The 21,762-nt window shown below is 39.9% G+C and overlaps 1 protein-coding gene across 2 annotated transcripts in view; it reads right to left on the bottom strand.

Moving 5' to 3' along the window:
* Positions 1 to 8,819: 8,819 nt before the first annotated feature.
* DAAM1 (dishevelled associated activator of morphogenesis 1) overlaps positions 8,820 to 21,762 on the bottom strand; it is a 180,242-nt gene continuing 167,299 nt past the window's right edge. For both annotated transcript variants that reach the window (XM_032623414.1, XM_032623415.1), the window contains exons 23-25: positions 15,594 to 15,725; positions 12,525 to 12,695; positions 8,820 to 11,531 (exon numbers count right to left, since the gene is read on the bottom strand). In XM_032623414.1, coding sequence (XP_032479305.1) covers positions 11,322 to 11,531; positions 12,525 to 12,695; positions 15,594 to 15,725 — 513 coding nt within the window. In that variant the 3' untranslated portion in view covers positions 8,820 to 11,321. The remainder of the gene's footprint in view (positions 11,532 to 12,524; positions 12,696 to 15,593; positions 15,726 to 21,762) is intronic.

The following is a 21,762-nucleotide window of genomic DNA, read 5'->3' as shown; positions in this document are numbered from 1 at the left end:
ATTAAAGTAATGATCTCCATTGTCAAAACCCCCTAGCGTGCAATCTCGTGTTCGTGTTGTTCGTTTGATACCATGGAAACACATAGTTGATTGCAGGGGACAAAAGCATGTCAGGGAAGAGGCCAAAAGGTTAGATCTGATCTTTTCCTGACAAGTTGAATGAAAAGTAATTGACTGGTCTTCGCTATGGAAAACATGAAATCCTTATAAATTTCCTTCCTCCAGGGGTACCAAGCTTTCTCCAAGATAAATAATTTATAGATTTTAAGCCATTTCTCAATAATGGACTCAAAAGTTTTTAGACTTCAGTAGAGTTCCTATTAATAGAGGGAACAGGGATATAGAGATGTAAGCCAATATACAGACCACATGGAGAAAATGAGCACCTAACTCAACATAGCGATGGTCCATGAATGACCCCAATACAAGAAGAAACCTGACTTTAAATCTCTCCATACAAAGTTCAATGGTTCTAGAAGCTAGTGCTTATGGAACTGAATGGTATCAAGTAGCTGTTAAACATTGGGAGGTCTTTTTTTTTTTTAACATCTTTATTGGAGTATAATTGCTTTACAATGGTGTGTTAGTTTCTGCTTTATAACAAAGTGAATCAGCTATACATATACATACATCCCCATATCCCCTCCCTCTTGCATCTCCCTGCCTCTCACGCTCCCTATCCCACCCCCTAGGTGGTCACAAAGCACCAAGCTGATATCCCTGTGCTATGCGGCTGCTTCCCACTAGCTATTGGTTTTATATTTGGTAGTGTATATATGTCCATGCCACTCTCTCACTTTGTCCCAGCTTACCCTTCCCGCTCCCTGTGTCCTCAAGTCCATTCTCTAGTAGGTCTGTGTCTTTATTCCCATCATGCCCCTAGGTTCTTCATGACCACATTTTTTTTTCTTTAGATTCCATACATATGTGTTAGCATATGGTATTTATTTTTCTGACTTACTTCACTCGTATGACAGACTCTAGGTCCATCCACCTCACTACAAATAACTCAATTTTGTTTCTTTTTATGGCTGAGTAATATTCCATTTTATATATGTGCCACATCTTCTTTATCCTTTCGCTGTCGATGGACACTTAGGTTGCTTCCATGTCCCGCCTATTGTAAATAGTGGTGCAATGAACATTGTGGTACATGACTCTTTTTGAATTATGGTTTTCTCAGGGTATATGCCCAGTAGTGGAATTGCTGGGTCATATGGTACTTCTAGTTTTAATTTTTTAAGGAAGCTCCATACTGTTCTCCATAGTGGCTGTATCAATTAATACTCCCACCAGCAGTGCAAGAGGGTTCCGTTTTCTCCATACCCTCTCCAGCATTTATTGTTTGTAGATTTTTGATGATGGCCATTCTGACCGGTGTGAGATGATGTCTCATTGTAGTTTTGATTTGCATTTCTCTAATGATTAATGACGTTGAGCATTCTTTCATGTGTTTGTTGGCAATCTGTATATCTTCTTTGGAGAAATGTCTATTTAGGTCTTGTGCCCAGTTTTGGATTGGGTTGTTTTTTTCTTTGATACTGAGCTGCATAAGCTGCTTGTAAATTTTGGAGGTTAATCCTTGGTCCGTTGCTTCATTTGCAAATATTTTCTCCCATTCTGAGGGATGTCTTTTCATCTTGCTTATGGTTTCCTTTGCTGTGCAAAAGCTTTTAAGTTTCATTAGGTCCCATTTGTTTATTTTTATTTTCATTTCTATAGGAGGTGGGTCAAAAAGGATCTTGCTGTGATTTGTCATAGAGTGTTCTGCCTGTGTTTTCCTCTAAGAGGTTGATAGTGTATGGCCTTACGTTTAGGACTTTAATCCATTTTGAGTTTATTTTTGTGTATGATGTTAGGGAGTATTCTAATTTAATTCTTTTACATGTAGCTCTCCAGTTTTCTCAACACCACTTATTGAAGAGGCTGTCTTTTCTCCATTGTATATTCTTGCCTCCTTTATCAAAGATAAGGTGACCATATGTGCATGGGTTTATTTCTGAGCTTTCTATCCTGTTCCATTGATCTATATTTCTGTTCTTCTGCCAGTACCATACTGTCTTGATTACTGTAGCTTTGTAGTATAGTCTGAAGTCTGGGAGCCTGATTCCTCCAGCTTCGTTTTTCTTTCTCAAGATTGCTTTGGCTATTCGGGATCTTTTAAGTTTCCATAGAAATTGTGAAATGTTTTGTTCTAGTTCTGTGAAAAATGCCATTGGTAGTTTGCTAGGGATTGCATTGAATCTGTAGATTGCTTTGGGTAGTATAGTCATTTTCACAATGTTGAATTTTCCAATCCAAAAACATGGTATATCTCTCCATCTGTTTGTATCATCCTTAATTCCTTTCATCAGTGTCTTATAGTTTTCTGCACACAGGTCTTTGTCTCCTTAGGTAGGTTTATTCCTAGGCATTTTATTCTTTTTGTTGCAATGGTAAATGGGAGTGTTTTCTTAATTTCACTTTCAGATTTTTCATCATTAGTGTATAGGAGATTTCTCTGCATTAATTTTGTATCCTGCTACTTTACCAAATTCATTGATTAGCTCTAGTAGTTTTCTGGTAGCATCTTTAGGATTCTCTATGTATAGTATCATGTCATCTGCAAACAGTGACAGCTTTACTTCTTTTCTGATTTGGATTCCTTTTATTTCTTTTTCTTCTCTGATTGCTGCGGCTAAAACTTCCAAAACTATGTTGAATAATAGTGGTGAGAGTGGACAACCTTGTCTTGTTCCTGATCTTAGTGGAAATGGTTTCAGTTCTTCACCATTGAGGACAATGTTGGCTGTGGGTTTTTCACATATGGCCTTTATTATGTTAAATTTCCTCTATGTCTACTTTCTGCAGGGTTTTTATCATAAATGGGTGTTGAATTTCGTCAAAAGCTTTCTCTGAATTGATGGAGATGATCATATGGTTTTTATTCTTCAATTTGTTAATATGGTGTATCACACTGATTGATTTTCGTATATTGAGGAATCCTTGCATTCCTGGGATAAACCCCACTTGATCATCGTGTATGATTTTTTTACTGTGCTGTTGGATTCTGTTTGCTAATATTTTGCTGTGGATTTTTGTATCTATGTTCATCAGTGATATTGGCCTGTAGTTTTCTTTCTTTGTGACATCTTTGACTGGTTTTGGTAGCAGGGTGATCTTGGCCTTGTAAAAAGAGTCTGGGAGTGTTCCTCCCTCTGCTATATTTTGGAAGAGTTTGAGAAGCATAGGTGTTAGCTCTTCTCTAAATGTTTGGTAGAATTCGCCTGTGAAGCCATCTGGTCCTGGGCTTTGGTTTGTTGGAAGATTTTTTTTTTTTTTTTTTTTTTTGTGGTACGCGGGCCTCTCACTGTTGTGGCCTCTCCTGTTGTGGGGCACAGGCTCCAGATGCTCAGGCTCAGCGGCCATGGCTCAAAGGCCTAGCCGCTCCGTGGCATGTGGGATCTTCCCAGACCGGGGCACGAACCGGTGTCCCCTGCATTGGCAGGTGGACTCTCAACCACTGTGCCACCAGGGAAGACCTGTTGGAAGATTTTTAATCACAGTTTCAATTTCAGTGCTTGTGATTGGTCTGTTCATATTTTCTATTTCTTTCTGGTTCAGTCTCAGAAGGTTGTGCTTTTCTAAGAATTTGTCCATTTCTTCCACGTTTTCTATTTTATTGGCATATAGTTGTTGTAGTTATCTCTCATGATCCTTTGTATTTCTGCAGTGTCAGTTGTTACTTCTCCTTTTTCATTTCTAATTCTATTGATTAAAGTCTCCCTTTTTTTCTTGATGGATCTGGCTAATGGTTTATCAATTTTCTTTATCTTCTCAAAGAACCAGCTTTTAGTTTTATTGATCTTTGGTATCGTTTCCTTCATTTCTTTTTCATTTATTTCGGATCTGATTTTATGATTTCTTTCCTTTTGCTAACTTTGGGGGTTTTTTGTTCTTCTTTCTCTAATTGCTTTAGGTGTAAGGTTAGGTTGTTTATTTGAGATGTTTCTTGTTTCTTGAGGTAGGACTGTATTGCTATGATCTTCCCTCTTAGAACTGCACTTGCTGCATCCCATAAGTTTTGGGTCATTGTGTTTTCATTGTCATTTGTTTCTAGGTATTTTTTGTTTTCCTCTTTGATTTCTTCAGTCATCTCTCGGTTATGAAATAGTATATCGTTTAGCTTCCATGTGTTTGTATTTTTTTACAGATTTTTTCCTGTAATTGATATCTAGTCTCATAGCGTTGTGGTTGGAAAGGATATGTGATATGATTTCAATTTTCTTAAATTTACCAAGGATTGATTTATGACTCTAGATGTGATCTATTCTGGAGAATGTTCCATGAGCACTTGAGAAGAAAGTGTATTCTGTTGTTTTTGGATGGAATGTCCTATAAATATCAATTAAGTCCATCTTGTTTAATGTATCATTTAAAGCTTGTGTTTCCTCTTTTATTTTCATTTTGGATGATCTGTCCATTTGTGAAAGTGGGGTGTTAAAGTCCCCTACTATGATTGTGTTACTGTCGATTTCCCCTTTTATGGCTGTTAGTATTTGCCTTATGTATTGAGGTGCTCCTATGTTGGGTGCATAAATATTTACAATTGTTATATCTTCTTCTTGGATCGATCCCTTGATCATTATGTAGTGTCCTTCTTTGTCTCTTGTAAGAGTCTTTATTTTAAAGTCTATTTTGTCTGATAGGAGAATTGCTACTCCAGCTTTCTTCTGATTTCCATTTGCATGGAATATCTTTTTCCATCCCCTCACTTTCAGTCTGTATGTGTCCCTAGGTCTGAAGTAGGTCTCTTGTAGACAGCATATATACCACTCTTGTTTTTGTATCCATTCAGCCAGTCTATGTCTTTTGGTTGGAGCATTTAATCCATTTACATTTAAGGTAGTTATCGATATGTATGTTCCTATTCCCAGTTTCTTAATTGTTTTGGGTTTGTAATTGTAGGTCTTTTCCTTCTCTTGTGCTTCTTGCCTAGAGAATTCCCTTTAGCTTTTGTTGTAAAGCTGGTTTGCTGGTGCTGAATTCTCTTAGCTTTTGCTTGTCTGTAAAGGTTTTAATTTCTCTATTGAATCTGAATGAGTTCTTTGCTGGGTAGAGTAATCTTGGTTGTAGGTTTTTCTCCTTCATCACTTTAAATATGTCCTGCCACCCCCTTCTGGCTTGCAGAGTTTCTGTTGAAAGATCAGATGTTAAACTTATGGGGATTCCCTTGTGTGTTATTTTTCCCTTGCTGCTTTTAATATTTTTTCTTTGTATTTAATTTTTGATAGTTTGATTAATATGTGTCTTGGCATGTTTCTTCTTGGATTTATCCTGTATGGGACTCTGTGCTTCCTGGACTTGATTGACTATTTCCTTTCCCATATTAGGGAAGTTTTCAACTACAATCTTTTCAAATATTTTCTCAGTCTGTTTCTTTTTCTCTTCTTCTGTGACCCCTATAATTCGCATGTTGATGCCTTTAATGTTGTCCCAAAGGTCTCTGAGACTGTCCTCAATTCTTTTTGTCTTTTTTTGTTTATTCTGCTGTGCAGTATTTATTTCCAATATTTTATCTTCCAGGTCACTTATCCGTTCTTCTGCCTCAGTTATTCTGCTATTGATTCCTTCTAGAGAATTTTAAATATCATTTATTGTGTTGTTTATCATTGTTTGTTTGCTCTTTAGTTCTTCTAGGTCCTTGTTAAACGTTTCTTGTATTTTCTCCAATTTGTTTCCAAGATTTTGGATCATCTTTACCATCATACTCTGAATTATTTTTCAGGTAGACCGCCTATTTCCTCTTCATTTGTTTGGTCTGGTGGGTTTTTATCTTGCTCCTTTATCTGCTGTGTATTTCTCTGTCTTCTCATTTTGCTTAACTTACTGTGTTTGGGGTCTCCTTTTTGCAGGCTGCAGGTTCGTAGCTCCCGTTGTTTTTGGTGTCTGCCCCTAGTGGCTAAGGTTGATTCAGTGGGTTGTGTAGGCTTCCTGGTGGAGCGGACTAGTGCCTGTGTTCTGGTGGGTGGGGCTGGGTCTTGTCTCTCTGGTGGGCACATCCATATCTTGTGGGGTGTTTGGGGTGTCTGTGGCCTTATTATGATTTTGGGCAGCCTCTCTGCTAATGGATGGCATTGTGTTCCTGTCTTACTGGTTGTTTGGCATAGGTTGTCCAGCACTGTAGCTTGCTTGTCATTCAGTGTAGCTGGGTCTTGGCGTTGAGATGGAGATCTCTGGGAGATTTTCGCCATTTGATATTACGTGGAGCTGGGAAGTCTCTTGTGGACCAGTGTCCTGAAGTTGGCTGTCCCACCTCAGAGGCACAGCACTGACTCCTGGCTGGAGCACCAAGAGCCTTTCATCCACATGGCTCAGAATAAAAGCGAGAAAAAGGGAAGGAAGGAAGGAAGGAAGGGGAAGGAAGGAAGGAAAGGAGATAAAATAAAGTTATTAAAATAATAAATAATTATTAAGAAATAAATTTTAAAACGTTAAAAAAAATACAGACAGACAGAACGCACTCACAAAAAGAGAAAAAGGGAAAAAAAAATATTTTGCTCCCAAAGTCCACATCTTCAATTTGGGATGATTCGTTTTCTTATTCAGGTATTCCACAGATGCAGGGTACATCAAGTTGATTGTGGAGATTTAATCCGCTGCTCCTGAGGCTGCTGGGAGACATTTCCCATTCTCTTCTTTGTTCGCACAGCTCCCGGGGTTCAGCTTTGGATTTGGCCCTACATTTGAGTAGGTCACCGGAGGCCGTGTTTTCTTTGCTCAGACAGGACAGGGTTAAAAGAGCCACTGATTCAGGGCCTCTGGCTCACTCAGGCTGGCAGGGAGGGAGGGGTACAGAGTGTGAGGCAAGCCTGCGGCGGCAGAGGCCAGCGTGACGTTTCACCAGCCTGAGGTGTGCCGTGCGTTCTCCCGGGGAAGCTGTCCCTGATCACGGGACCCTGGCAGTGGTGGGCTGCACAGGCTCCCTGGAAGGGGGGTGTGGATAGTGACCTGTGCTCGCACACAGGCTTCTTGGTGGCGGCAGCGTCTCTGGGGTCTGCGCTGATAGCCGCAGCTTGCGCCCGTCTCTGGAGCTCCTTTAAGCAGTGCTCTTAATCCCTTCTCCTCGTGCACCAGGAAACCAAGAGACAAGAAAAAGTCTCTTGCCTCTTCGGCAGCTCCAGACTTTTCCCCGGACTCCCTCCCGGCTAGCCGTGGCGCACTAACCCCCTGCAGGCTGTGTTCATGCAGCCAACCCCAGTCTTCTCCCTGGGATCTGACCTCTGAAGCCCGAGCCTCAGCTCCCAGCCCCTGCCCGCCCTGTTGGGTGAGCAAACAAGCCTCTTGGGCTGGTGAGTGCCGGTCGGCACTGATCCTCTGTGCTGGAATCTCTTTGCTTTACTCTCTGAACCCCGGTGGCTGCGCTCTCCTCCGTGGCTCTGAAGCTTCCCCCCTCCGCCACCCGCGGTCTCCACCCACGAAGGGGCTTCCTAGTGTGTGGAAACCTTTCCTCCTTCACAGCTCTCTCCCCCTGGTGCAGGTCCTGTCCCTATTCTTTTGTCTCTGTTTTTTCTTTTGCCCTACCCAGGTACGTGGGGAGTTTCTTGCCTTTGGGGAGGTATGAGGTCTTCTGCTGGCATTCAGTAGGTGTTCTTTAGGGGTTGTTCCACATGTAGATGTATTTCTGACGTATTTGTGGGGAGGAAGGTGATCTCCACGTCTTAGTCTTCTGCCATCTTGAAGCTCCTCCGAACCTTGGGGGGTCTTAACTTAGGTTTTCTATATGATTAGGGAATAGGTGGTGTTTGTTGTTTAAAAAAAAGTCACAGAAAATTCCCCCCTTTCAGAACTTGACCTTTTAAAGAATTGTGTCCAAACTAGTTTATTAAAGATTATCCTTTTGCCTGACCAATCTGTGTTAAGTATAGGAAAGGGGCAGAATCCTGGAGGGTTTGAACAGCTTCACTGCCCGACAGAAGCACATTTTCCCCAGTGATGATTTTCTGGGGAAAACTGAAGACATACAAATAAGCATAATGATCTGCAAGTTTCAGGTTTTTCCCTGTTTCTATCAATACACCAAGGGCTGCTAAGGGTCTAGATGGTTCTGTATGTAGGTCCCCATGATCGTAGGGAGGAATATAAAATTTGCTGACCATGCAGCAGGATCTCTCCTGTCTGGATGCCAGTGTAAAAGAACAAAGTAGTCTTTGGATACTATGCAGTATCCAGGGACTAGGTAGAAAAAACCAAGATGTTAGCAATTATAAGAACATTATGAGTCCACTCTCAAGATCAGAAGTGCTTGGATTCTCTAGCAACCACTAGGATAATTTGTTTTCAGCTTGACTTCGAATTGGGTAGAGAGGATGGCCAGGAAACCGAAGTGATGTGGGGCTGAGAGAGAGTCCCAATTTTCAGAGAACAGAATATGCACTCCTTCTTCCATATGGTGATGCTTCCCATACTAACCTATATCATAAATTAATTTTTTAAAAGGAAATGCTTCAAAATGAAAAAGATTTTGACTGTAGAGATTAGAGACCCTTTTCTATATCCCCAGTTGAATAATTTCACCAGTAGCTCCACCATGAAACTGTTCAACACATACAGAGTTATACCAAAAACATGTTACAGAAGGAGGTAGTATATGGTAGTCTGTGGACATCCTGAACACTGCCATAGCAGAAAACTATACTTCTCTAGGCCCAGTATGTACAGGTTTAAAAAATGTATCATTTCTAATTTAGTAAACAACTTGAAATATTTCAATTTAATGGTGGAAAGTGCAAAGAAGTTTGATAATGCTGTTTTAATAACTCATAGAAAGCATATACATAACACCTAATGAATTCATCTCTTTATTGCATGTTGCTATTTAAAAAAAAATTTACAGTCTCATAACACAGCATTTTTTCTTGGTACTATAACAACAGTCTCGCGCCTAAAGACTAAGTGGTTCCAACTACTAAGCTAATAAGATACAAGACATACAATTAAGTTTACAAATTATAATGCTTTTTCTTTTTGGCATTAATTTAAAAAAACAAACAAACAAAAAACTTTTAAAATACACACCCAAGAGAGGAAAAAGTGGCTACTTACACCAGCACCAATCTAAAAAGTAGGTTTTTTTTAATCAACAATGGCACATGGAATTACCTGCACACAGCTTTTGGGGAAAGAAACGAAAAATGGAAATGGCAAAGAAGGCCTACCAGGATGGCCATATCAAAATGAGGATGATGAAAAAGGGCGAGAGGAACATGCTACACAAACTTGCTCCTTTATGTGATTCTCCCTCCACTTGTCCATTCCTTAAACTGTAAAACAAAGCCATTTTCAAAAGACAGTTCCAAACTTGAGCCAGATCAAATTTCTCCTGCTCTAAATAGAAAAGAATATATATAGAGGCACTTTAGTTAAGGAACAGACATAGCACATCCCACTCCTTCTCACCTCCAAGCTTTTTTGAGCAAAGTCTCGTCTGCACCTTTAATGTGGTGTACTTGCAGACCTTGGTACATAGGAGCTGGGGGAGCGTGATGTCTGCTGTGTATTTGTGACTGTTTTATTTGCTAGAGTCATCCATATAATGTGTAGAAAGTTGCTAAGTTTGCAGTGAGGGGGGAAAAACGTAAAACCACGGCTCTTGCCAACTCTTAGAGCGCTATTTCACAGCTTTCATGTAGCGCAGAGACCTTGCCATCTGCGCTAGGCATTATAGTTTATACAAATTATTTTTAAATAGCACGATTCCTGTACAGCGCACGCATCGGTATTCTGTTTGCCCCTTAACTGTCCCCATTAGAGCATAAGCTCCTTGGGGGCAGGGGCTCTGTCTTGCTTACCACTGTAGCCCTACTATGCCTGGCACATAGTAGGTGTTTCAATAAATATTCGTTAATTGACTGAAAAACTCAATTTAGTGAGTAAATAATGTTCTAGTGCAATAGGACAAACTACTCTCTCCACAGGAAACCCAACCACAACAGGATTGATGGAAAGAAAACAGAGAACCTTAGCTCCCCTCCCCCACTACTAATAAATAAAGCAAAGCAAAAAAAAAAAGTAACAGTCCTCTTTATATATCATATAATTTAAGGATATTAAGAGTTGGTAGGTTAATGGTAAGCATCTATATTTTATTTTCTAATGTTCATTGTTTTTATTCATTTCTCCCTGAGAGCTTTATCTTTTGGACTGAAATTTTACAGGTAGCGTTACTGACACACAACTTAAAATGACAACATATAAACAGCAAATCACATCAAACATACTTAGAGATAAATAGCTCTTGGCATCTCTGTTGGTGGTGTTGACATTTTGTGCATTCACTAAATGTCCTTTAGTCCAGACCTATATTTACAGAAGATGCAGCTTGTCCTACAAAACAGAAAATACCAAAAAAAAAAAAAAAAAAAAAAAATGCACCCCATAAAATTTTTTTAAAAATAATTTTTATCCTTTCAGAGAATTCCTCCTTGTAAGTCTTGGGTGGGAAATTTTATTTTTAAAGTTTATAGGTCTATATTGTTAGGAAAACAAGCACATTATGGTAATTTTGTTCTTTAACAAGAGCATGGACTGCATTTAGATAGTGTTCTTTCCAAAAGCAATGTAAAGAAATCATCAAGAGTGCTTGGCAGAGAACTCGATGAAATTAGGGGGGAAAAAATTGATGTCCAAGTTTTAAACATATAAAAGAACTCTGATTGACATTCTACATAATTCAGATTTTGTGCCAAATGTTCTCAGTAAACATTTACAGACTGCATCCCCACATCAATGTCAGACATTCTAAGCTGGTCCTATCAACTACCGATGCGATGCACCAGCCTCATACTGTCAACTATCAAAAACCATTTTAATCTATATTTTTCCAACACCAGTTTCACCAGTGAAAATAATTTCAAAGTATATCAAGCTTGGAAACCATAAAATATTTCTCAAGCTTTATTTTTTTTCTTTTTACTCTAGGGAATGTCTCTGTCTCTCTTTGAGGAGATAGTTTTGTGCTTCTGAACAGTCATGGTGTTCAGGGGAAGAAGATGAGCCACACTCGATGTGAATGCATATCCACAAATGGGTTCTGAGCACATACATAAACATAGATTTTTTTTTTTTTAACCAAACATACAGGTCTCCAGACAACTCTCAGATTTCTATATACATTTCTTCATATATACACACACATACATGTACATACACACACATTCACGCATTCACTCGCAGATGAAAGGAGAAATTGCCACTGTTTGGGTTGCAAGGCAGTGTAATGAAAAGTTCTAGTCACTTCAAAGGGCCGCTAATGAGCTTTCTAAAAAAGTATTCAAGGGAAATTAGAAATTAAGTTTTGTGACCGGTCTCTCCCGGCTGCTGTCCGTCATCTGGTTGGTAATGCGCTTGCGATTCCGTTTCAGTTTAGAAAGGTCTTTGTCAAACACTTCTCCTGAGCGCAAAGCGGAAACCAGGTCATCAAACTCTCCGCCTTCTTCACTGTTCTCTTTTGCTTTCCTCATTTTCCGTTCCCTCTCACGTTGTTCCTTGAGCTGCAAATGGAAAGTGACCTCTTAGAGAAGTGTGGAAATAATATTGTGTTTTGTGTTGAGTGGAGGTGAAGTCTGTGGAACACGACGGTGCTTCAGTCCACTGAGCCACATTTGTTGATAGCTGCCAGCCCCCTTGGATGTCATGAGAGAGGATGACTGGGACATGAGGGCTCATCAGAGAAGCAAGGAACAATGAAAAAACTGACCACCACTTTGTGATTAGACTCTTGCCGTCTAGAATCTGGGTAAACCCCATGATATTCTAGTTAAAAAGAGCGCAATTAAGGCTACTCATATTTCTATGATGGAATAAGAAAGTTATCACTATTAAATAGACCCCAAATATTGGTTTCTTTGATGGTATAGAGACACTAAAGCAAATGCTCATTAGGCCACGTTCCTGACATCAAAGGCTAAGCCTGTATCTACTGTGGACGCCTGGAACCTGCTATGCAAGAGTTACTATTATTAAGAGCCAAATAATACACACACATTATAGAAAATTTAGATATCCTTAAAGAATTAAGGATAAGTTTTCCCCTTTTGTTTATCAAGAGATAACCATTGTTATCTAAGCTTTCTCACATCATTAAATATTCTTTAAAGACATGACTTTTAAGGACTGCGTAAACAGTCCACTATGTAGCTATTACATCATTTAGAACTAATGCCCAGTCAGTAAACGTGTAGGTTGTTCCAGGTTAGGGCTTATCATAAAGACTGCTGCTCTCTTTGTGCACATGTATGATTACTTCTTTAGAATGATTTCTAAGAAGTGGAACTCCAGATCAAAGGAAGGGGATATATATTTTTAGGCTTTGGATATAGACTGCCACATTGCCCAAGAGAAACTTTCTACCAATTGAAACTCCCAGCAGCCTTCTAGATAGGACATTGATGCCCTCCTTCTTGCCAGCATGGCAGAGCGCTTCCTAAACACCAAGGAGATGCAGCAACAGAACTTTCTGGGGGTGGAACTGGCCACCCACTTACCTGAGCCTCCATTCGAGCTCGGCGCTCTTCTTCCTCCTTCTTCTTTCTCATGTTTTCATTCTCTTGTTTGGCTTCTGACACAGCCTGAAGAAACTGATCAAAAATGCCAAAGAACTCATCTGGCTGTATTTTGCCAGCCTCTTCCCCAAAGTGTTTCACTGCTTTAGTAAACTGGAAAAAAGAAGGTTTTAAGAAGTTCAGTCTTCCAAGAGAATGCCGTGATCACATAAATATCAATCTCTCTCAAGGGTCTAAAGGTCAAATTGAGTCAAATATAACTCGCTGGATTTATCTTTGGCTGCTGAACATGTCTATCAATCGCTTCTAAATGAAAAAATGTCATACTCCACGACTTGTGAAACCATTTATCCTTGTCCACCTCATTTCAGCTTAACATCTATGATTACATCCTATGACTCTTTATTAACTAAACAGTAGTAAAAACAAGAAAGCAGAATATCACAGGGCAGAGCACTCAGGATATAAAACTAAGAGCAAACTCAGCAGGGGTAAGGAAACTTGTACTTTTAACTTTTCTTTGAAGTAGTTTAGTATCATTTATTGGTGCCATGTGGTTAGTATCAAAAGCAAATAGGATACAGTGTTTCTTAGCTGCTTTTACTAATCATAAATAATATTGGTATTACTGTACTTCCTGGGCCTCAATTAGAAAATACTCACTGATTATGGAATCATTAAGGCAACTCAAAATTCATAACTGAGAATACAATTTTATTCTAAATCCTTTGTTTTAGAACCCTTTCAAGGCAAATCTTTTAAAAACAGATAAAATGCAAAATATTAAGGGCGAATTTTTAAAAATTAAATTAAAAAATATACAGGCTAACAAAATAGCACAGCCAGTCTTTTTAGTTTTAACATTTCTGTTTTTAGTTCTTCTGGTTGTTATCTTCACAACTCGAGATAGTATGCTTTCAAGTGTCTTAGCATTATTATGACCATCCAAATACTGTTCAATGCCAGTCAAGTTGTTTTTTAGAACTGTATCTCCTTCTGTAAGGATCTAATGCTATTACATCTAAACTACAACGGACAGTGTTTCTAACTTCAAGGTCAAACAAATTCTTACTCCCTATGCCTAATCAACTACTTAAAAATTTCCAGATCTTTCATTTTCTTCACAGTTTGAAACTCTTAGGTTGGGGAGGACTGCATAAATACTTCATGGTCTAATTGCTTTTATTTTTCTTGTACTACTTGTCTTTAGTATATTGTTAAGTTTTCCTGACATTTTGGCAATCCTATCTCTGTAAAGGAAATATTTTCAACATTTATTCTTAAATAAGACAATTTTCAATTTTTATATTTCATATCTTTAAATTTATAATAATGCTTTTTTTACCATTTTTCTCTTCATCGAGGCATGCTCAACCTTTTACTTATTTGGAAATATTTTATTAGAAACTAAGCTCTTTAGGGGAAAATACGACATTCTTCATACACCACATGCAGCGCTTCAGTTACTGCATGGTTTTATAAGCTAATTTCTAAAAGTTCTGGTATGAACAAAACAGCAACAGATAGACTACAATTGAGTTTCTAAAACATTGAAGTTCAGGCACGTCAAAGCCATCCTGAATGATCTTTTTATCTAGGAATTCTAGTGATGATGAAGTCATGTATATTTTAGTCTTAGAAATCTGAACAAAACTAGTCCCAGACTAAAGTTCCCACACTAAAATTGAAAAAAAAAAAAAAAGTAGAGTGTGTATAAATCAAAAATTAACTATTCAGTTGATTCTTAGAAAAATGTTTGAGCCCGTGATGAAGTAGGTACTGTATTGCCTAGATTGAGGTGGGGGCCATCACAGGGGAGGCTGCTGACATCAGTTCACTGATTTCAATCAGGGGTACCAGGGGCTGGACCTCTAACAACAGTCGTTCAAACATATCTTGTCTTGCATTTATTTAATAACATTGGAGGTGGGGTTTCAATGTTGAGATTAGCTAGTGTATCTTAACATAGTCTACTTCTGAACTTTAATGAGTATGTGTGTACACTTACGTATACAATCATCCATATCTACAACTGAACAGGGGACCACAGAAAAATGAGATTCATTACTCAAGTTTCAAAGGAAAGATTCAAGTTAAAGCAAAAGAGTGTTGTCACAACTGAGAGATGGGCAGTGTGGAGGAACTCAGTAGGGTGGATAGCAGCTTAATGACATTTGTTAACAATGAGAAGGGGACAAGAGAATGTGCACATGTTTATGAATGTGTATAAATTTTAGAAGAAGAAATAACCAGAGAGAGACAGAGACAGAGAGATGGGGCAGGGGGATTTTAAGGTGTTGGGTATTTGCCAATGAAAACTCTTACCTTACAGGAAAACAAGATTTTGTAAGAGCAAGATTCATTTTTTAAAAAAGTCTTATTAAAAATATGCCTTTTGGGGTTCCCTGGTGGCGCAGGGGTTGAGAGTCCGCCTGCCGATGCAGGGGACACGGGTTCGTGCCCCGGTCTGGGAAGATCCCACATGCTGCAGAGCGGCTGGGCCCCGTGAGCCATGGCCGCTGAGCCTGCGCGTCCGGAGCCTGTGCTCCGCAACGGGAGAGGCCACAACAGTGAGAGGCCCGCGTACCGCAAAGGAAAAAAAAAAAAAAAAAAAAAAGTCTTCTGCGATGAGGCTCTGAATTAAAGTGCCTATCATTTAGTAAGTTCTCCTAGAGATTTAAAGAGGGAATATCCTGCCCTCCTAAGTCTCTATCTCAGGTGAGAATCTTACAAGTTTCTGAAGCACAAGGCCTCAGTCATACCTTGATGTCACATTTCATCCTGCCCTTGGTTTTCATAATCCACTCTTTTCTGTTTCCCAGAGATAGTTTTTCTCTTGATTGTTATTATAATTATCAAAATATTTAAAACTGTCAAAGTATTTACTTGTTTTACACCATTCAGATACTTCAAGGTCTTACTAACCTAAAGGCCAGTTAGATAGAAAGCATGTGTTTCAACTGATCACAGCCCTAGAAATGAAAGTATACTTATAATATCTGAAAGTACCAGCTCTGTCAAGCAACACTCAGTGCGCAAGGGGAAATTTACCAGGTCTTTAGCTTCTGCTAGAAGATCTTCAACGTCAGAGAAGCTGAAACTGGCTACCGTGATGAACTGGCTGACAACAGACACAAACTTATCTCCAGGCCGTGAAGGCTGAGACTTCTGATATTCCAGCTCCTTAAACACAGGAAATGGATAATGTCAATGTAGGCTTCAAACACAGACACCCCTTTGTCTCATTTTCCTTATGCCTCAAATTTAGTAAGTCAGAATGGCAAACCCATCAAAACTAGTGTAAAACATTTTATGATAGTCCAGTTCCCCCTGCCCTTCCACCAACCCTGACAGAGCCAAGCCCATGTGCCCACACACAGTTGCAAAATGCAATTTAACCAGTCATCTGAGTACTTTATTGGTGTGATTTTGTATACTGGCTTTAGAATGTAAGGAGATTAGCATTTGGATAAAATTAACACAAGTTAAACAAATAATGGAGAGCAAACTGGATTCAAAAGGTGTGTGACTGAAAGCAAGAGAATTTGATTGTTGATATTCTGTGCTCAGATCTCTGGTACTTTTTATTTTTTCCTTCTCTCCATCTCTGCCAAGTCTACTTATTTCCTGAACTGTGATATCTAGGTCAGTAGAATTTCAGCTGCAGCGTTTGGCACCATAAGGCCATTTTTCTTCTCATCCATACCATTTGGATTTTGTGAGCAGACAGGTAGGAGTATTAGTGTCTCATTAATCATCCGTATTCTCCATTACCATGGTGATGAACACAGATTATTCAAATCAATTTCAATAATAATTTCAACCATTGCCAGATGCATTTTCTTATTTCATCCCACAAAACCTCTATAAGTGAGGCATTATTATCCCAATTGTACAGACACATAAATTGAGGTTCAGAGGGATTAAATTCTTTGCTCAAAGTCAAGTGGCTGATAAGTGATAGAATCAAAATTTGAACTCACGTCTACCTGACTCCAGGGTCTCAGTGACAACAATTCTGTGTACCTACTGACCTAATCTGGATCTCTGTTTCCTTCCATACCTGCTTTGGCAGAGATTCTAACAAGCAGGACAGTAGAGGTCACAGGCTAGAGGTTCTGATTCAGTTCTACCACTGATTTGGTAATTATCCATGGCAAGTAGCCTGGGCCTTAGTTTCTTCACTCATAAAAGGAGGGCAGGAAGCTTCAAGATGGCGGAAGAGTAAGACGCAGAGATCACCTTCCTCCCCACAAATACATCAGAAATACATCTACACGTGGAACAGCTCCTATAGAACACCTACTGAACTCTGGCAGAAGACCTAAGACCTCCCAAAAGGCAAGAAATTCCCCACGTGCCTGGGTAGGGCAAAAGAAAATAGAGAGACAAAAGAATAGGGACAGGACCTGCACCAGTGGGAGGGAGCTGTGAAGGAGGAAAGGTTTCCACACACTAGGAAGCCCCTTCGCGGGTGGAGACTGCGGGTGGCAGAGGGGGGATGCTTCGGGACCACGGAGGAGAGCGCAGCAACAGGGGTGCGGAGGGCACAGTGGAGAGATTCCCGCACAGAGGATTGGTGCCGACCGGCAGTCACCAGCCCGAGAGGCTTGTCTGCTCACCTGCCGGGGCGGGCAGGGGCTGGCAGCTGAGGCTCGGGCTTCGGAGGTCGGGTCCCAGGGAGAGGACTGGGGTTGGCTGTGTGAACACAGCCTGCAGGGGTTAGTGCACCACGGCTAGCCGGGAGGGAGTCCGGGAAAATGTCTGGAGCTGCCGAAGAGCCGAGAGACATTTTCTTGCCTCTTTGTTTCCTGGTGCGCGAGGAAAGGGGATTAAGAGCGCTGCTTAAAGGAGCTCCAGAGACAGGCACGAGCTGCGGCTATCAGCGCAGACCCCAGAGACGGGCATGAGACGCTCAGGCTGCTGCTGCAGCCACCAAGAAGCCTGTGTGCGAGCACAGGTGACTCTCCACACCTCCCCTCCCAGGAGCCTGTGCAGCCCGCCACTGCCAGGGTCCTGTGATCCAGGGACAACTTCCCTGGGAGAACGCACGGCGCGCCTCAGGCTGGTGCAAAGTCATGCTGGCCTCTGCTGCTGCAGGCTCGCCTCGCACTCCGTACCCTTGCCTCCCCGCCGGCCTGAGTGAGCCAGAGCCCCCGAATCAGCGGCTCCTTTAACCACATCCTGTCTGAGCGAAGAACAGACGCCCTCAGGCGACCTACATGCAGAGGCGGGTCCAAATCCAAAGCTGAACCCCGGGAGCTGTGCGAACAGAGAAGAGAAAGGGAAATCTCTCCCAGCAGCCTCAGGAGCAGTGGATTAAATCTCCACAATCAACTTGATGTACCCTGCATCTGTGGAATACCTGAATAAGAAAATGAATCATCCCAAATTGAAGAGGTGGACTTTGGGAGCAAAAGATATATATATATATATTTTCCCTTTTTCTCTTTTTGTGTGTTCTGTCCATCTGTATTTTTTTTAACGTTTTAAAATTTATTTCTTAATTATTTTTTATTTTAATAAATTTTATCTCCTTCCCCTTCCTTCCATCCTTCGTTCCTTCCTTCCTTCCTTCCCTCCCTTTTTCTCGCTTTTATTCTGAGCCATGTGGATGAAAGGCTCGTGGTGCTCCATCTAGGAGTCAGTGCTGTGCCTCTAAGGTGGGAGAGCCAATGTCAGGACACTGGTCCACAAGAGATCTCCCAGCTCCATGTAATATCAAACAGCGAAAATCTCCCAGAGATCTCCATCTCAACGCCAAGACCCAGCTACACTCAACGACCAGCAAGCTACAGTGCTGGACAACCTATGCCAAACAACCAGAAAGAAAGGAACACGACGCCATCCATTAGCAGAGAGGCTGCCTAAAATCGTAATAAGGCCACAGACACCCCAAACACCCCATGAGACATGGATGTGCCCACCAGAGAGACAAGACCCAGCCCCACCCACCAGAACACAGGCACTAGTCTGCTCCACCAGGAAACCTACACAACCCACTGAATCAACCTTAGCCACTAGGGGCAGACACCAAAAACAACAGGAGCTACGAACCTGCAGCCTGCGAAAAGGAGACCCCAAACACAGTAAGTTAAGCAAAATGAGAAGACAGAGAAACACGCAGCAGATGAAGGAGCAAGATAAAAACCCACCAGATCTAACAAATGAAGAGGAAATAGGCAGCCTACCTGAAAAAGAATTCAGAGTAATGATAGTAAAGATGATCCAAAATCTTGGAAACAGAATCGAGAAAATACAAGAAACGTTTAACAAGGACCTAGAAGAACTAAAGAGGAAACAAACAATGATAAACAACACAATAAGTGAAATTAAAAATTCTCTAGAAGGAATCAATAGCAGAATAACTGAGGCAAAAGAATGGATAAGTCACCTGGAAGATAAAATAGTGGAAATAAATACTGCACAGCAGAATAAACAAAAAAGAACAAAAAGAATTGAGGACAGTCTCAGAGACCTCTGGGACAACATTAAAGGCACCAACATTCGAATTATAGGGGTCCCAGAAGAAGAAGAGAAAAAGAAACGGACTGAGAAAATATTTGAAAAGATTATAGTTGAAAACTTCCCTAATATGGGCAAGGAAATAGTTAATCAAGTCCAGGAAGCACAGAGAATCCCATACAGGATAAATCCAAGGAGAAACACGCCAAGACACATATTAATCAAACTATCAAAAATTAAATACAAAGAAAATATATTAAAAGCAGCAAGGGAGAAACAACAAATAACACACAAGGGAATCCCCATAAGTTTAACAGCTGATCTTTCAGCAGAAACTCTGCAAGCCAGAAGGGAGTGGCAGGACATATTTAAAGTGATGAAGGAGAAAAACCTACAACCAAGATTACTCTACCCAGCAAGGATCTCATTCAGATTTGAAGGAGAAATTAAAACCTTTACAGAAAAACAAAAGCTAAGAGAATTCAGCACCACCAAACCAGCTTTACAACAAAAGCTAAAGGGAATTCTCTAGGCAGGAAACACAAGAGAAAGAAAAGACGTACAATAACAAACCCAAAACAATTAAGAAACTGGGAATAGGAACATACATATTGATAACTACCTTAAATGTAAATGGATTAAATGCTCCAACCAAAAGACATAGACTGGCTGAATGGATACAAAAACAAGACGTGTATATATGCTGTCTACAAGAGACCCACTTCAGACCTAGGGACACATACAGACTGAAAGTGAGGGGATGGAAAAAGATATTCCATGCAAATGGAAATCAAAAGAAAGCTGGAGTAGCATTCTCATATCAGACAAAATAGACTTTAAAATAAAGACTCTTACAAGAGACAAAGAAGGACACTACATGATGATCAAGGGATCAATCCAAGAAGATATAACAATGGTAAATATTTATGCACCCAACATAGGAGCACCTCAATACCTAAAGCAAATACTAACAGCCATAAAAGGGGAAATCGACAATAACACAATCATAGTAGGGGACTTTATGGACAGATCATCCAAAATGAAAATAAATAAGGAAACACAAGCTTTAAATGATACATTAAACAAGATGGACTTAATTGATATTTATAGGACATTCCATCCAAAAACGACAGAATACACATTTTTCTCAAGTCCTCATGGAACATTCTCCAGGATAGATCATAACTTGAGTCACAAACCAAGCCTTGGTAAATTTAAGAAAATTGAAATCATATCAAGTATCTATTCCAACCACAATGCAATGAGACTAGCAATCAATTAGAGGAAAAAATCTGTAAAACATACAAGCAGATGGAGGCTAAACAATACACTAAGTAACCAAGAGATCACTGAAGAAATCAAAGAGGAAATCAAAAAATACCTAGAAACAAATGACAATGAAAACACGATGACCCAAAACCTATGGGATGCAGCAAAAGCAGTTCTAAGAGGGAAGTTTATAGCAATACTATCCTACCTTAAGAAACATCTCAAATAAACAACCTAAACTTACACCTAAAGCAATTAGAGAAGGAAGAACAAAAGAACACCGAAGTTAGCAGGACGAAAGAAATCATAAAAATCAGATCAGAAATAAATGAAATAGAAATGAAAGAAACAATAGCAAAGATCAATAAAACTAAAAGCTGGTTCTTTGAGAAGATAAACAAAATTGATAAACCATTAGCCAGACTCATCAAGAAAAAAAGGGAGAAGACTCAAATCAATGGAATTAGAAATGAAAAAGGAGAAGTAACAACTGACCCTGCAGAAATACAAAAGATCATGAGAGATTACTACAAGCAACTCTATGCCAATAAGGAAGAAGAAATGGACAACTGGAAGAAATGGACAAGTTCTTAGAAAAGCACAACCTTCCGAGACTGAACCAGGAAGAAATAGAAAATATGAACAGACCAATCACAAGCACTGAAATTACAACTGTGATTAAATATCTTCCAACAAACGAAAGCCCAGGACCAGATGGCTTCAGAGGTGAATGCTATCAAACATTTAGAGAGGAGCTAACACCTATCCTCCTCAAACTCTTCAAAATATAGCAGAGGGAGGAACACTCCCGAACTCATTCTACGAGGTCACCATCACCAGGATACCAAAACCAGAGAAAAATGTCACAAAAAAGAAAACTACAGGCCAATATCACTGATGAACATAGATGCAAAAATCCTCAACAAAATACTAGCAAACAGAATCCAACACCACAGTAAAAGGATCGTACACCATGATCAAGTGGGGTTTATCCCAGGAATGCAAGGATTCTTCAATATACACAAAACAATCAATGTGATACACCATAGTAACAAATTGAAGAATAAAAACCATATGATCATCTCCATCGATTCAGAGAAAGCTTTCGACAAAATTCAACACCCATTTATGATAAAAACCCTGCAGAAAGTAGGCATAGAGGGAACTTTCTTCAACATAATAAAGGGCATATATGACAAACCCACAGCCAACATCATCCTCAATGGTGAAAAACTGAAACCATTTCCACTAAGATCAGGAACAAGACAAGGTTGCCCACTCTCACCACTCTTATTCAACATTGTTTTGGAAGTTTTAGCCACAGCAGTCAGAGAAGAAAAAGAAATAAAAGTAATCCAAATCAGAAAAGAAGAAGTAAAGCTGTCACTGTTTGCAGATGACATGATACTATACATAGGGAATCCTAAAGATGCTACCAGAAAACTACTAGAGCTCATCAATGAATTTGGTAGAGTAGCAGGATACA

The sequence above is a fragment of the Phocoena sinus genome, chromosome 2, assembly GCF_008692025.1.
Source record: "Phocoena sinus isolate mPhoSin1 chromosome 2, mPhoSin1.pri, whole genome shotgun sequence".
Lineage (NCBI taxonomy): Eukaryota > Metazoa > Chordata > Mammalia > Artiodactyla > Phocoenidae > Phocoena > Phocoena sinus.
This window is presented reverse-complemented; position numbering and strand designations above follow the sequence as displayed.